Here is a 17,856-nt window from a genome sequence, read left to right as displayed (position 1 = left end):
GTTATCTTTGCTTCACGTCTTCCCCTCAGAGTTTGTTCAGTGTCTGTCACAAAGAAAGTGGCTTATTATCACCCACTGGAAGAGTTGTCTGCACATGTAATTGCTGCCGCTTAGCAAGCAGACTGAATTGGACCTGACATTGAGACTTTATTAGGGAATGAAATGCTGTTTTTGCAATTATGGGGGGTTTAGCAGTGAATGAGCCAGTGGGGACCAAAAAGGTGGGAATAAAATCAATGCATGAACATTGTTGGCCTGAACGACTAGAGTGACCTTAGAAGTTGTGGATCAAATACAGTTGTTTTGTTGCAACAAATACATACTGTGGCAATAAGGGTGAGATGTTGTCGGGGTTGCCCCTGCTGGGTGTTTCCTCTAATTATTTCCTGCAGTATGGTACGTATCATGAATTGGTGGGTAGGACTGCGCTGGAGTTTTCAGGGTGTATAATTGCATTCTACCCCCAGTGGCTGATCTGGTCCCGCCGTCCTTTCTGGCATTCTGGAGTTGCTTGGTGGCCAAACACACGGGTGTACCTGCAACTCTGGGTGTTACTGGGTGCGGGATTCCTGTGGTGCCCATTGAATTTTCTGGAAACATTGTGTTATTACCAACTGCAACACCATCTTTAGGGTTTTGGAAGCAATTTCAATGGCATGAGTCTCCTTTTGGAAAGATTCCATATATCCATCAGTCCATTTTCTATCCCACTTACTCCAGTTAAGAGTCACAGGGGAGCTGGAGACTATCCCACTGGCGATGTGCAAGAGGTGGGGTACACCGTGGACAGCTTACCCATCCATCACAGGGTCGACACATACTGACATATAGAGTCACAAATTCCTAACCTGCATGTCTTTGGAAGTCAGAGGGAACCTACTCAAACACGGGAAGAACATGCAAACTCCACACAGAAAGGACCAGGAGGGAAGGGAACGTGAGACCAATGACTGAGGCAACAATGCTAACCACTAAGCCACTGTGCTACGCACGATTCCATTTATGGTTTTGGAAATAATTTTTATGGAAACAACACGAGTTAGTACTTTTACCCACACACACACACACACACACACACACTATTATATATATACAGAAAATAAGTATTTGAACACCCTGTGGTTTTGCATGTTCTCCCACTTAGAAATCATGGAGGAGTCTGAAATTTTCATCTTAGGTGCATGTCCACTGTGAGAGACATAATCTAAAAAAAAGAAAAAGAAAATCCAGAAATCACAATGTATGATTTTTTGTTAATTTATTTGTATGTTACTGCTGCAAATAAGTATTTGAATCCCTACCAACCAGCAAGAATTCTGGCTCACACAGACCTGTCAATTTTTCTTTAAGAAGCCCTCTTATTCTGCACTCTTTACCTGTATTAATTGCAACTGTTTGAACTTGTTACCTGCATAAAAGACACCTGTTCACACACTCAATCAATCACACTCCAACCTGTCCACCACAGCCAAGACCAAAGAGCTGTCTAAGGACACCAGGGACAAAACTGTAGACCTGCACAAGGCTGGGATGGACTACAGGACAACAGGCAAGCAGCTTGGTAGAAGACAACAACTGTTATTATTTATTAGAAAGTGGAAGAAACACAAGATGACTGTGAATCTCCCTCGGTCTGGGATTTCATGCAAGATCTCACTTTGTGGGGTAAGGATGATTCTGAGAAAGCTCAGAACTACACAGTAGGACCTGGTCAATGACCTGAAGAGACCTGGGACCACAGTCCCAAAGATTACATTAGTAACACATGATGCTGTCATGGTTTAAAATCCTGCAGGGCAGCAAGGTCCCCCTGCTCAAGCCAGTACATGACCAGGCCCATTTGAAGTTCACCAGTGACCATCTGGATGATCCAGAGGAGGCATGGGAGAAGGTCATGTGGTCAGATGAGACCAGAATAGAGCTTTTTGGAATCAGCTCCACTTACCATGTTTAGAGTATGAGAACAACCACAAGAAAACCATCCCAACCGTGAAACATGGAGGTGGAAACATCATACTCTGGGGGTGCTCTTCTGCAAAGGGGACAGGACAACTGCACCGTACTGAAGGGAGGATGGATGGGGTCATGTATTACGAGATTTTGGCAAACAACCTCCTTCCCTCAGTAAGAGCATTGAAGATGGGTCATGGCTGGGTCTTCCAGCATGACAATGACCCCAAACACACAGTCAGGGCAACTAAGGAGGGGCTCCGTAAGAATCATTTAAAGTTCCTGGAGTGGCCTGGCCAGTCTCCAGACCTGAACTCAATAGAAAATCTTTGGAGGGAGCTGAAACTCCAAACCTGAAAGATCTAGAGAAGATCTGTATGGAGGAGTGGACCAAAATCCCTGCTGTAGTGTGTGAAAACTTGATCAAGAACTACAGGAAATGTTTGACCTCTGTAATTGCAAACAAAGGCTACTGTACCAAATATTAACATTGATTTTCACAGGTGTTCAAATACTTATTTGCAGCAGTAACATACAAATAAATTATTTAAAGAATTCATACATTGTGATTCCCGGATTTTTTTTTTTTTTTAAGATTATGTCTCGCACAGCGGACATGCACCTAAGATGAAAATTTCAGACCCCTCCATGATTTCTAAGTGGGAGAACTTACAAAATTGCAGGGTGTTCAAATGTTCAAATACTTATTTTCCTCACTGTGTGTGTATATATATATATATATATATATATACATACATACATACACACACACAGTGTAGTGTAACAGGAAATGGACAGATATGGAACACAACGCTGCAAAGCTGGGAATTGAAGCAGACACATTGCAGACCACAAGTTGTGGCCTGTGGTTGAGTGTTCTACGCTTTGTGCAATACCCCAAAAATGCATCCCACGAGTATAACATTTGATTAAATCAGAAGAAATAAATTTGTTGGACATAGCATTCATAAATTGTCTTAGTTACAACGCGAGCCTGAAATGGGACATGTGTGCTCCTTTGGGTACGTGGCTTTACTTACCTCCTCCATGCCAGCACTGTGATGCTAACCCAACACGGCAGCTAATAGTTGTATAAAACGTTACTTTCTGAGCCTCAACAAGTAACCGACAAATCCGCAGCACACCTGAAAATAAGAACTTTTCCCAGAAAGGCCAAAAGTGCCAACGCTGTATGGGATATGCTAACTAAACCAGAATGTTTACAGCAACATTCAATGTTTAAACTAATCCAAATTTATTTACACCATGCATCTGCACAAAGTAAAGGAATGTTTAAAGTAATATTTTAAGGAAAGTAAGTCCCTTCGGCTGCTCCCTTGTTTTGTACTCGGGGTCGCTACAGCAAATCCAAGGTGGATCTGCATGTTGAATTGGCACAAATTTTACACTGGATGCCCTTCCTTCCTGACGCAACTCCACATTACATGGAGAAATGTGGTACGGGTGGGATTCGAACCGGGAACCTTCTGCACTGAAACCAAGTGCATTAACCACTTGGCCACCACCCCTACTCTGTAATATTTTAAGTATGAATCCAAATACCTCTTAACACATTATCGTGAACTTTTAGTGGTACAAAACATCATTTCTTTGCTTTCATTGCTAATGAACCAGAGTATGAAAGCTGACATATTTACACTTTTGCTCTCAACATCAAAGTAAATTATTGTTGTATAATTCTGGAAATTCTGACAATATGCTGTTAGCTAGCAGCAGCTGCATGTATAAAGGTGACCCCCACACATGGTTGAAGTTTTTTAAAAAATTTAACTTTTGATGCATTTGTTGCACCATGTTGTCATTGAGAAGGCACTAAGGTGCATGTTTTATAACAATAATGCAACAATACTTTTAGCCTTATGCATTCAGCTTGGGTCTGAAGGCAGTGCAGTTTTTACTGTTGCAGCCTTCAACCCCTAAGCTTGGCGGCGCGGGCCCCGACTGCTGCGGCCTTCACCCACTTTGCATCAAGTCGGATGACGGACTGCTTCAAATTTAGAGCACATAAACAATGTCAAATGTATATGTGTTGTCTTTAATTTTGATGTGTGCCATTATGACTATAAACAAGCAATAATTGTGGATTAATTGCTGTATTTTGTCTGAGGTAATTGGAGTGTAAACGTAATTGCCCTTTTAGGGATCAATAAAGTTGTCTGAAATGTCAAATGCCTGAAAAGTTAGCTCCTCCCAGTAACACTCTAACATATATAAGACTTTATGTTTGTCATTTATATAGAACAGATTGTACTCGTATACTATATAGTAGCAATAGTAGCTTTAATATAAAAGCGCTGTACGCCACAATTATTGCATGAAAGGTGCCATTCTTTTTATTTTTTCACCAATATTATTCTTTCACTGTTATCCAAGGGTAAGTTGCCTTCCCCCTGCTTCTTTCATGACCTTACATTAAGATACTAAGAGTTATTTTGTGTAATAGATTTGGGACACCACTGGATGCTGCAGAGGTTGGCATTGCTTTTTTATGCTTAACTCTGCTTCACACTATATTTAATTGTGGGGACATACATTCAGTATTTTATTGAGGTGAATCTGAACTTGTAAATCTGAGTTTGTTGCTTTCAGGCTGCAGCCTTAGATCTTTCCAACTTATTCTTTCTTTCTTCTCCATAGCCAACCCTGTAATGATGTTTTTTTTTAGTTTGGCTACAGTGCACGAGCATCCTACGTTTCTTGAGGATTCCTGCATCACTGTTGAAACTTCCTTCTCCACACTGAAGACTTACAGTAATTAGGTTTCTTGGAAATTGTTCTTTCCTGTCTTCACTGGGATTAGGTTTTATCCCTTCATGATGAACAGAGTCACGGGCTTTGACATTATTTTACTTATGTAATAGAAAAAAGTTCTTGTCATGTATAGTGGTGGGTAAAATGATGAGGCAAAACGGAGTCCAACGCACAGCAATGATGTAACAATCACATTATTTAAAAAAATTATATTTCCTTCAATTGAATTTGAACTAAATGTCTCAGTTCACACAAAAAAGCTTATGTACCTATTTAGTCAGTAATAACTATTACATTGCTTGTTACATGTACCCAAAAAAAGCCTCCAGCTTGTAATGTCATAGTACATGTGCTAATTACTTTTCGAACAGTAGATGTCAGAAGTATAGAAAGAGATGTTAAATTAACCTTCAAGTAATGAAGCTTTTGGAGAAGCAATTGGTTGGTAGGCTCACTGAAGTGTTGTTCATTGTCTGTTATTTGGCAATAGGATTTATTCTAAACAAATTCATACTCAGTGAGTTACTTGAAACAAACTCTCCATCAGCATTATCAGAAGCACTTGACTGTGTTTTCCTCCATTGTCCGCTGGAGGAACATCTCAAAGATTCACCAAGAACTGTCATTTGTCCTGAATTTTGAAACATAAAAAGTACAATGGTATTGCCATTATAGTCAGATCACGTGTTAATGGTGCAGAGGGGAAAAAATGGAAGTGATGGTCTAGTGGTTAAGCGTTGGGCTTGAGACCAGAGGATCCTTGGTTCAAATCCCAGCCTGACCGGAAAATCACTAAGGGCCCTTGGGCAAGGTTCTTATTCCCCTAGTTGCTCCCGGTGTGTAGTGAGCACCTTAGTATATGGCACCACCCTGACATCGGAGTGAATGTGAAGCATTATTGTAAAGCATTTTAAGCGTCTGATGCAGATGGAAAAGCGTTATGTAAATGCAGTCCATTTACCATTTTATTTTAAAACTACAAATTTGTGCATGCCCAATTCTGACAATGTAATAGAGTATCTCTGTTGTCCAAACAACTTTTCTATTTGTTCTGGACAATATGACAAGTGATGACTGAGTTTGTTCCAGCAGGAGGTGATCACAGAAGATGGAGTAAAGTTTCCATGGTTTGCCACTGCAGCACTTGAAACCAGGAAACCTTAACATGATTTTGGTGAAGAGTTTTGTCTTTAAAAATGGAGAAGCTCTAATTTAAAAGTTAATAAAATGAATGAACAAAACAGTAGTAAACTAGAAGCACTTGGAGAGCACAAACCTCCGCCAAGGCCATAGGGTCACTGACGTCACATGGAATACCCTTTGGCAAAGAGACTTATTCCACGTAGTTTCACACATACACCATCATGTTTCAGATTCAGTGGTTAAACCCTTAGATCTTCAGCAAATGTATTTATAAAGAAAAACTGCATGAACTACACAAGTTTTTTTTTTTTTTTCTAATAAGTTTATTCAATGAGGAGAAACAAATGCTAAATTATTGTTGTGACATAACTTAATTTTTGTTCAGCCTTTGTGACCCGTCTTCATGAAGTTTGATGCAAAAATGATGCCCTATCCTGCAATAATAAAAAATCCTTCAAAAATTACTGGATCCGGATCGTGTTCCGGATCATTACCAAAATTTAATGACTTCTAAGTTAGGCCAAGATACACCCCTGGTAAAAATTTCATTGAAATCCGTTAAGGATTTTTTGAGCAATCCTGCTAACAAACCAACCAACCAACCAACAAACGAGCCAACAAACAAACAAACGGATGCGACTGAAAACATAACCTCTTTGGTGGAGGTAATAAGTACGACCCATGTGGATTCTGCCGGCATTAAGACTGAAATTATGTTTGATATGCAGATTAAATGAGATTAAAAATTGTTGAATATAATAAAAAGCTGATTGTTTTCATCAGTGATGGTTGTAAACAAAGCTGCAAAATATTTATTTTATATATTTTTGCTGTGATCCATTGACAAGAAAATAAAATGTACATTTTAATGACTGATACAACTGTTTTTATTGATGTAAAATGTTAGCAGGTGATATTAGTCTTCTTCTGATTCTGCACAGTACTGCATTTAGATTTAAAAACTGCATATAAAGTACTGTGACCTTTATAATAATTTCAGGTTGTAATTGTTTGGATTGAATCTTTATCCCATACAAGACTACTTAACTACGAGTGGTTTTGAGACAGACGTTGATTTAGTACGCCCCCTAATGGCCATCTGGCTTCAACTACCCACACACACACACACACAAAAAAAAATCCCACCAGTACTTTCAAAACCCCCCTCCAACAGATTTAAGAGAAGTGAAGCAACAACATACAGAAAAATTTTACATTTTTAATGCAAATTTGTAAAATTCCAAAAAAGTACATATTTAACAGCTTTGCATTTCCTCATGGAGATAAAAATTTGAAGCAGCACATCTTGCATGGCAGCTTATACACATTACACCAGTGGTTTCCCAACTGGGGGGCAATGGGATGCACACTACTCCAAGAAAAATCTGAACAAAACTGGAGTTACGACAGATCAGCTAAATTTATCCGAGAAAATACATTGCAATGCCAAATCAAAATTGTATGAATCCCATCTTGCTCTTTTGTGATGCTTTTTCATTTGTTCTGCAATAAATCAGTTACAAGCAAAAAAGAAAAGCAGGATGTTGTTGCTGAGGTTATTTTATTAAAATTGTTAATGGTTTGTTTAAAATGATACCATTTGTCATAGGGCGGGGCTTCAACAGAAACAGTTCAGGAACCACTGCTTGACGCCGAATGTAAAAATGGTGGCTTACTCACGCTCTGAATTTCCTTTTCCTGTAGAGCGCCATCACTGAAAATCAGGATGTTGGTGTTTTTTTTCCCATATGGTTGCAGAGGAAACTAATAGTGTTTGAGCAACCAGGAGGGGGCGCTAACTCCTGACTGGATAAAATAGTTCCACCACCAGGGCTTCTCGGCGCGCTCCTCGCGGCTCGGGCTCAAATCGGCCATCAGGGTGTAGCGCTCGTACTGATTGTAAGGGTCAAAGCGCTCGTAGGTGCCCAGAGATGGGACGGTTTCTTCCTCCTCCTGCAGGTTGGACTCCAGCAAAGATTTCTGCAGGACAAAGTCCACTCGGCCCGCTTTGGTCATGTGGGCAGGCAGGTAGACTTTCTTAATAGCTTTGGTGTAACCCGGAGCCGTGGCTGTCACAATGTGGATGCCGGGGTTGAGGAGACGCCAGTAGTCACCATTTTCAGCTGGGAAGGCAAAAACAGATTTAAAGGATCTGAAGATAATATTTTAAACTCAGAGGGGGTTAAAAATACAAGTTGCATGAACCCCAGCAACAGAAAATGGGCTAGCAAGCAAAAGACACATTCAAACTCACCTAAACCTATGAAGAAAAAGGTTTAATCAGTAAAAATAAAGATGGGCTATAAGATGGGGCTTGTGGGGCTGAAGCCCCCATGACTTTTAGTAGTCCCACCATAACACCGCCGCTAGAACATGTATATCCACCCATCAAAGCCTCTATTTTCAATCTCAGGTTCTCACCATCACCATTATCTAACTGATCTGGTCCTATAGCGCCCCCTGTTTCCACAGCACTCATGCATTGCACTAATCAGTTGAGCAAGTTTGTGCCACTCATAGAAGACGAGATGTATTTTTTCCAATTATTCCATTAATTAACACAATTAAAATTTGATTATTTCTTTGTTGAGCAACTCCATCTACAAATTAACACTTACAACTAGGGGAGCTACGACCACTACCTTTGCAACCCCCCACAGGACTAAACCAAACCAACTTTTTTAGGTTTCATAGATGACCCCAAAACACAATCAGGATGTTCCCAAAAATAAAAACTGGCCTCAAGCTAGTTATCCAAGATGGCCACCAAAATAGTTTTGTTTTTTTTTCCCACGAAAACACCTTCAAACAACATATAAACAACTTCCTACTATGTATTTTAATGATAAGGGTCTATTGGCGGCCAATTTGGATATCATTTTGAATCTTAAACCCATGCATAAATTTAGTTTAGGAACAAATGAGTTTGTTGTGACCTGCAATGGTCTTCCCATTGAATCTGTATGATATTTAAGTTGTTTATATGTTGTTTAAAGGTGTTTTAATAAAAAAAACCATTTTGGCGGCCATCTTGGATGCCATCCTGGATAACTGGCTTGAGGCCAGTTTTTATTTTTGGGAACATCCTGATTGTGTTTTGGGGTCATCTGAGGAACCTTGGTTAAGTCATTGAGGGTGGGGGGTGCAAAGGTAGTGGTCATAGCTCCCCAAGTATACTGAACTTGAGAAACAGGAAGACAAGAGTCCAATATTTCAATAGAGTGAAGACGAACAGTGCTATCTTAAGGAGAGCAGATTGTTTCTTTGCTGCTCACTGTGTAGTTTTTTGTAGTTTTTAACTGTCCTGCCACTAACTTTTCTGAAATTTTATAATTTATACTTATGCCTTATCAGAAGGGTGATTGTTAGCATTTTAAAAGAGTTACTATTGTTATTTCTATCTCTTGTGTACTGTATGTGTGAAAAAACACATACTGTACGTAGGAGACACTTGAAATTTTAAAATGCATATTTGAATGTAAGACAAATTCTGTACCATCCCTAAAGAAGTATGTGTCCATTTAGCCCCACCCAGAAAAAAACACAGGTGCCGCCACTGTATAAAATACTTCTTTCTGCTGATATTCATTACCTGTAGTGATGTCGTGTCTTATTCCTATGACTGATATGCGCGCTCCTTTAATTCCATTTCCCTCCTCATCCTTTACAATTCCTTTGATACCTCGATGGACCTTAAGACAGCAGAACCCCAGAAGACGAAAATTTAACATGCAAATTTGTTTCATATCCATGAATGACTTTTTATAACTTGTTCTTACTGCTTCCAAAAATGTGATTAAAGCCTCCTGATTTTCGTGCCAGCCGATAAGCAGATCCTCATCAGCTGGGAATTTGTCGCATCCGAGCTCCACCGTCACCTCAAAGCAGTTGGTGTGGAGATAGTTGAAGTCCTGCATTCCTGATCAACAATGTGGGAAAAGGACATAAATTCGAACCTTTGGGTTTCATCTCTCATGTAAAATGATGATAGAGCAACCTCTAGTGGCAGCCAGTAAAATATCACTGTCAGATCCGCACATTCTGTCTTTCCCTGACCACCCTCACCCTGGCTGAAGAACGTTCTTACTCACCGCCTTTTATGCTGTACCACTCGGCCCCATTCACAGTTCCTTTGCGACTATAGGAGCGAGATGTTCCACACTGCGCGTTTTCATTGGTCATCGTCTCGTGAGCGTTTGCATATGTTCTTGCTAGAAGCTTAAATACCTGAGAGGAAAACACACAGTATTAGTTTAATGATGCTCATTAAATGTTAGAGTAGTTCATTTTAAATTAGGGGTTATTACCCGCAGCATGTTGTTCAGATTAACCGGGTAATTACCTCCACCAAAGAAGTTACCGTTTCTTTTCCACACATTTCCACTTGTTCTATCAGCATTTCTTAAAATTATATTTCCTTCAAAAAAATTTTCTAAATGATTTAATTCAATAAAATTGAACTTGAGGGAAAAAATTATGCATTTAGGCGGAAGTCGTTCACCTGATCGTCCGGTGTTGGCGAGAACAGGTTGTGATCCAGCGGGTGTTTGGACAGATCATAGGGGTACGACACGACAAAGTCCCCGCTATGGAAGTTGGCAGAGAGCACAAACGGGATAGATCGAATCCATTTCATGACGGCGTAAGTCTCCGGTGCAACCTGGATTAAGACATTTACACAAATTCATACCCAGATATGAAAGTTCCATCTTTATTAAAAGCAGCAAAAAGCTGTCTTCATGATATCACCGTTTAGAGTATGAAACGTGTGAAATATGTGGGTAAGGGTTCACACTGTACCTTACCAAACCAGTAATAGTCTGGGATTGGGATGTGGTCGGTGCGATAGCCCTTCTGCCGACGCCGGCTGAAAACAATGGAAGTCAGATCAGGAAAGTTTCTGTTCAAGTCAATGTTCTGAGCATTGTTCCGCCCAATGTTCTGAGTGTCGTATCTTGGACCCTGAGGAATTCGCAGATGTTAAAATATTAGAATGAGACCAATCTTTTTGGGTAAATAACACAGGTCAATATGTATCTTAAAGTCTTTTTCTAGCCAAAATACAGCATATAGATACGGTATAATGCATTCTAAAAACATTTTTAGATCTCCAAGACACCATAGAACCGAGAATCGAACCTGGATCTATGCAGTATATAACTCATTCAATACTTCGCATACAGAGCTACCTGCTCTATGTAAAGGTATGGAAAGAGGAAGTAAGTCCTATATAGGCCCTGAGGCCTGTGGGTGCCAGTGCTCATCTGCCAGATGCGAAGAAGAATCTACGACTCTCCCTGAAGGGAACACCAGCCAAGACCTGGTACCCATGTACAGCTGGGTGGACTGGGATAATACAGAACAACTGTTTTGTTCAAGAACACAGACAGGTAGCATGAGCGGGAATCAAACCCCGGTCTACATATTGGTAGCCAAACACCTTATCCCACTGAGCTACCCGCTTTACAGGGAAAATGTAATGAAATGCCAAATTTGCACAAAGTGACCCCTTACAAACAGTTTTTAGTGACAGTATCTGCAGCTATGTTTTTACGGCTAAATACTTAAACATTCTTAAAGCTTCACAATTCCATGACTATGAATGTGGAAATTACCCTTTTATAAGCAAATTTTTAACTGAACTGAATTCAAATTTTAGGCTTGAAATGGCTCGTTTTTACACTTCTGTGACATATGTCATGGAAGTCCCTCTTGATCACTAAAACTGACCTAAAAGCAAGACTTCTCAGGATGTCTAAGAGAAGCTCGAACTATATCTAACTGTAAAACTTAGTTGCTCCCCTGGGGTTGCTCCCCTATACACCGTTTACTGGTTGCTACTGCAGGCTAACATGTTTGATAACCCTCTTTTTGTGAAATGGAGGATCATAAATGTTGCTTATCACAAGAGAAGGCAAGGAAACATGAATCTTCAAAACACATAAACGTGAAGGGACACAAATCAGGACCGGTGACAGTATAAGACAATCTGCAGCTTTACCACTAGATGGCAATAAATCTTACACACTATAGCTTTAAATATGGTTAAACGTCATTACAGACTGACATTTATGGGATTCTAAATGAACATCCCCTTTTACATCATTATAACGTTTATTTTTGATTCATCAAATGACAAAATTCACATAGAACAGCTTTTGTTGCTGCTAACCAACCTCATCGCCGTCATCGTAGCTACTGCCCTGGAGTCCAGAAACGGCCAGTTCATAGCCGTCGGGGTTCATGGAGGGCAGAATGTGGATGCGGGTGGTGTTGATGAGGGTCTGGATGCGCTCGCTTCCCAGAAGATACTCCGAGCACAGGTGCTGAACCAAGAAGATGAGCAGCTGGCGGCTCATCACTTCGTCTCCATGCATGTTGCCGATGTACTTCACGTCCGGCTCCACTACACAGGATTACATTTAACCGAGTCTTAAAAACCACGTTAATGGAAGGAAACCTGCTGAGGTTGGTGAGGTCTACTCACGCAGCTCATGTCCACCGGGGTTGTTAGAGAACTCGATCACCAGCAGGTCCCTTCCCTCCATGCTGCGGCCAATACTGTACGTTCTGGCAATGTCGGAGCATCGCTCCTCTGTTTTCTTCAGGATGGTGATCATCTGAGCGTTGGAATGGTAGGTGAACTTAATTTTGGTAAAAGAATCTTCAGGTGGAAGAGCTTCTATGCTGCTAAACTCCTCTAGATCGTGTTGTCCTGGAAACAAATATGTTACTGGTCATAATGAAAAACTATGCATCAAACAAGAAGTTCCGCCTTCTGGTTTGTTAGCAGGCTTGTGCAAATCTACAAAACATCATGAAACGAGGAATTTTACCACGAGGAAGAAACTATTCCAAGCTGGTGTTGATCTGCTTTCTTGATTGTGATCAAGACTGGGCTGTGTTGAACATTTTTGCAGAATTGCCTAATTCAAATATTTCTATTATTTCTCACACTAATCTGGAACCAGATCTGGATTCTGGAACATGTCTATTTTCTTTTGCAAGGCAACAAGGTTAAAGCCCCTCCCCACCAAATCAAATGTTTTCTAACTGATCTGCACAAAAATTGGCAGAAAGAACAATAGTTTCTACAGGAAACAGCTATTAAATTTTTGTGTTGATCGGAGATCAAGAGATGGAATTTTACTCACTTTGTTTCATTTATTTACATAGCAACATGGGGTATTTCTAAATATTTCAAGCAAATTCTCAAATCTTTTTCAGTGGTTCTACATAGAAAAGCTGGAGAACTAGTCAGGCTTATTGATTGTGCTGTTGATCTGGATTCAGATGTAAATTCTAGCTCAGATGAGGGATTTTTAAAAAATTTTATTTCTTATTTAATGATTATTTTTTGTTTTTGTTGTTGTTTTTCCTAAACCTTTACAGTTAATGTGCACAACTGTTGGTGCATTGGTCAATCTTGTGAAGAGATATAAGAGATGGTGAACTTTTTAACATTTTCATAAAATTGTCAAAACATGTTTAGGCGATCTGCACACACACACACACACACACAAAACTGCAGAATGATCATTCTTATAAAAAAAAAAAAAAAATCAACACATAAAATTTTAATGCTGATCAGGATCTGGATGTGGAGACTGGCTCACCTAATTACTTTCAAACACATAGTGAAATAGCGACATAGTAAGGAACTGATGTTGATTCAAAATTTTTTTTTTTTTTGTTTCCATGAAATGGGATTACAAATATGCAACAAAATTCCATGTTTGTTGGGCTTTGGCAGAAGCATCTGTGCTATGAGTGCCTTTCTAGTTTCTCTGTTTCTTCTGTTATGGTGTTTCATTTGTCAATTTAAAATTCATAGGCACCAGACAGAATCACAGCCTGAAGAATGTGAAGTCACATGGATTCAAAACAGGAACATGGACATGAGTTTGAGATTAATGGAAATGTGGGAATAATTACACAGACCCGACATGCCGCCAGACATCTGACCTCAATTCTTTCTGCCCGAAAGTGTGTCGCATATTCTGAAGAAAATGAACCACAGTGATACAGTAGGGCAGAATAAGGAGATTTTAGATTTCACAAAGAGGTATGAATTTTATTGCAAACGCATGATGTGGAAAAAAGGAGACAGAAAATCAGTGCCCTCGGTTGGGTCATATGGCGAACACATGACACATATCTTTTAGCTTGTTTTGGAAATGTGTCCACCTCAAGAATTCTTCTGTTTGTTCTTTGAGGCCCTGCACAAAATCCCAAAGGTTCCCTTTCTATGTAGAGCACAAAAACATACGAATATATATTTCTATGTACAAAACACACACACACATATATATTTCATAATTTTAAGCTATTTTAAACCATAAAGTTATGAATAATTGCAGGCAGAGATACTTTTAGTGGCAGTTGTATGCCGGCTGGTACAGGACCGTGCAAACAGTAGCAGCTAGCTGCTGCAGACTCAACTGTATCTGATCTTTTTGAATATTTTATTACAAATAACTGAGACAACATGAGTTGTTGTGCAGTTAATTGTACTAAGGTGCCATTTAAGAAGTGTGGGTTCTATGATTTCCCTTTTTTACTGAGTGAAATTTTAGTATTTAATTTGTATGTTAGCACTGTTAGCAGTAGGTAGCAGGTATTAATAGCTTGGTGATGTTAGCTAGACTGGTACAACAGTTTTAGAGGCAATACACCAATGGCAGATTTTAATACCCACACCTGACCCACCAGTTATAAGAAGTACCAACCAGCATGCAAAAAAAATATTAATCAAATACCCTAATTCTGGTGACTTAGCCTGTTAGCGTTAGCCAGTGTGGTAACTTGGAGATAGGTTGGTGTGTTTGGGGTTTATTCATCGCACACAGGTCACGCTGGACTTGCCCAGGTGCCACCTTGTTATCCATTTATCGACTGGCTATGAGGTGAGCTGTGTCAACTACTGCCAAGATTGGGATATTTAAACATTACGGAGGGTTTCTCCAGGTTCTCACCTCTGAGCCCTTCCAGGGGGTCATAGCAGCCCTCCTCCTCACCGACGAAGAACCGATCGCATTCTAGGAAGTAGGGCCACGCCATCTCTATTGCATCAAAAGCATGGCTGCATCTCTTCTGTGTGACCTCGCAGACGGCACGACAGGGCTTCAGCACGCGACCGTTCTCGCAACGTGGGGCCAGCACCGAGCAACCCAGCATCCGGATCTCCGGGTTACACTCTCCGCCTAGCAGCGACTCCACCACACTGATGAGAAGGTACTCGGCGCCGGCCTCAGCCTCCTCACGGGTCTTGTGGCCGAGGATGTTCGGGAACATTGTTTGAGTGTAAGGCATGTCATTGCAGTAGGACAGAAACATATCCGTGCATTTGGCTGAGGGTCAAAAAAAGACAATCAAATGAAGCGATGACGGACAACCTTTTTTAAAAACATCTCAGTAACCTCAAAATCCAAAAACTCTACACTAACACTGTTTTATAAAGTTGGATAATATGACCCCTTTAATAATGTCATGTGCCTCCCTCTGCTATCCTTTAATCATCTTGTCCCAAATAGTTCTAGCACCCCTGGAAATTAGAATTTGAATATTTCATACAGTCATGGATCATCTAAAAATACACACAATGGTTTTATAGCCTGTGGCCAGATTCCATTAAGACTCCACCCAGAGTGACTTATGAGCTCATCCTCTGTGTTGTAAAAACACTTGACCTGTCAGGGACATTAAACGCCTCACGGGAGAAAAACTTTAAGTAGCTTTGAGATTTAAAGGGGTCATGTTGTAGAGTTGTATGCATGTGTTGCAGTAAAATGAGGCTGGGATGTTTTATTATCAGAATCTGAGAATTCTGTGTGCCAAAACTCCCACTCTGTAAACAAAATTTAGACCTGAAACAGCTTGTTTTTGACTTTTGTTACATATGTCACAAAGCTAACTGCAATTACCCACCAAAGAGGGTGTGTCTCTTGTCTAAAACACTGCACAAACCCCCCCTCTGTCTGTGAGACCTCCTCCGCAGGTGTCAAACACAACAGACTGGTGTTCCATTGTGACCATCAGAGGGCGCTGTGATCCACTGAAACAGTGATGGACTTGTGCAAGAAAAGCTTTCAAAAAAAAGTTGGTGACAAAATTTTGCTTTTTTTGAGGCCCACAGTAAGTTTGTTCTCCAACAACACCATGCTTGTGCAACAGCTTTGTCACAATGATGATGTGAGACCTCTCAGCCAATCAGTGCCCAGTGTCAATGTGCTTGGATCCAGACTTTCTTTTTTAGAGGGTGACGTTAGAAAAAAACAGGCTGGATAAATGAGAAATATTTAGAAAGTGACCCAGAACATATCAGAATTGTGGTTCTGTGCAAAACTTCTGGAACTGCACAAAGCCTTGCTCTCTAACCAAAAGTATTGTTCAAATTTCTCAACTTTTTATGCATTTCATAAAATTAAAGCCCAACTAACCCTTGTGACAATCCTAACCTGAAACCTAAACCATGCAAGATCCAGTAATTTGCAGGGATTGCTTGGCATCTGAGACACAAAGTGTAGATCCTAGCACCAACACCAGAAGTGTGCAGTGTCCTTCCAGAAATGGCCGTCATATTGAGGAAGGTAAAAAAATAAATAAAATAAATAGAATATCAGACTTTGTCCCGATTCACACACTGCAGACAACATAACATATTTCCCACTCTCTGTGAAACACACCAGCACTACAAAATACACAATCCAGAACAGACACAAGACACGCCCCCCTTTCACGATGAGCTGCAGCTCCTTTACAGTTAAAGCGACAAGAGCACAAACAGCATTTTTGGCTACAAACCTTAATGCACATTTTTATTATTTTTCTGGCAATCCGTGTAATATGACTCCTTAAGAAAAAAAAAAAAAAAAAAGGCTCTTAAATATACTCACGTTTTTCTTCCACTACCGGCCTGCACATCCCTGCAAAGCACATCAGAATGTTCAGTATTTTTTTTTTTTTTTTACACTGTGGCAGACACTAGATGGCAGAATGGTTTTAATAAAAATGTATCAATGTGGCCTACAAAGTCATCTGGATGAAACAACCAAAAAAAAAAAAAAAAAAAAGTCAGAAGGCATCTTGTCTGTACATGAAGTCTCAGAAAGTTTCACTTTTCTCACGTGAAAGGCTACTTTAATGATGACAACTAACCACAATCCCCTTCGAACGTCACATTTTAAATAAATGCATGCACTTTATATATATATATATATATATATATATATATATATATATATATATATATATATATATATATATATATATATATTTAAGTCATCCAGCAGGTCCACGCATATGCAGCATTTTATATATGTGAATCTGACAAACTTTACCTGGAAATCCTGGGTGGCACCGTGGCGGAGAACACGACATAAAAACCAACAACTGCACGAGCAAAAACAGCGCAACACTGCCCATTTTGCGCTCTTTAAGTTCCATCATCAACGATGTGGCACCTCACACACCCTCTGCGCCGATTACATAAAAACGACTGCGCGATATTTCCTCCCACTGATAGAGGGTGCGCGTTTAGTCTGTACGTTACGGCCAAATATCAAGTTACTGAAAGGAAGAAAAATACGTGAACACGTTTGAGGAGACGACGCTAATTATAGCAAATATTCCCGTATAAGTTTGAAAATACACCCACGTTACTAATTTACTGATTAAAGTGCGGGTTTGGTAACAATAAAGTGGCTGGTGTGAGTTTATGGAACGACTTCGTTCACGCCTGTCGTGGCCACGAGGGGGCGGCAAAACGCTTGCACCACTATAGGGAAAATAAATTATTCATCTTTTTTATGCATCACTTTCCACATTATTAAACGACCTTGTTTTCAAGCTAATTATGATCCTCTTCATCTTAAGATAATTACATGTGAATTAACATAATGATTATTCATCAGGCAGGCTTCAGGGCCCCCCGGGGTCAAATGAGAGCTCGATCATCCCTCTGGCAGGCAAGATGGACTCAAAGTTTCTACT

At 40.1% G+C, this 17,856-nt stretch overlaps 1 protein-coding gene across 1 annotated transcript; it reads right to left on the bottom strand.

Annotated features, from left to right (window-relative positions):
- Positions 1-7,412: 7,412 nt before the first annotated feature.
- LOC117505160 (carboxypeptidase Z-like) lies at positions 7,413-17,389 on the bottom strand. The gene is made up of 11 exons (XM_034164714.1): positions 17,205-17,389; positions 16,761-16,790; positions 14,841-15,215; positions 12,353-12,580; positions 12,042-12,271; positions 10,666-10,827; positions 10,367-10,525; positions 9,957-10,092; positions 9,645-9,784; positions 9,458-9,557; positions 7,413-7,988 (listed from the first exon to the last, which is right to left on the bottom strand). Exons 1-11 carry the CDS (start codon positions 17,311-17,313, stop codon positions 7,630-7,632), a joined length of 2,028 nt encoding a protein of 675 aa, XP_034020605.1. The 5' UTR covers positions 17,314-17,389; the 3' UTR covers positions 7,413-7,629.
- Between the last annotated feature and the right edge of the window lie 467 nt (positions 17,390-17,856).

This window comes from Thalassophryne amazonica, chromosome 23 (assembly GCF_902500255.1).
Source record: "Thalassophryne amazonica chromosome 23, fThaAma1.1, whole genome shotgun sequence".
NCBI classification, from domain to species: domain Eukaryota; kingdom Metazoa; phylum Chordata; class Actinopteri; order Batrachoidiformes; family Batrachoididae; genus Thalassophryne; species Thalassophryne amazonica.
Note: the sequence above shows the minus strand (reverse complement) of the source record. Positions and strands in the feature narration are given on the sequence as shown.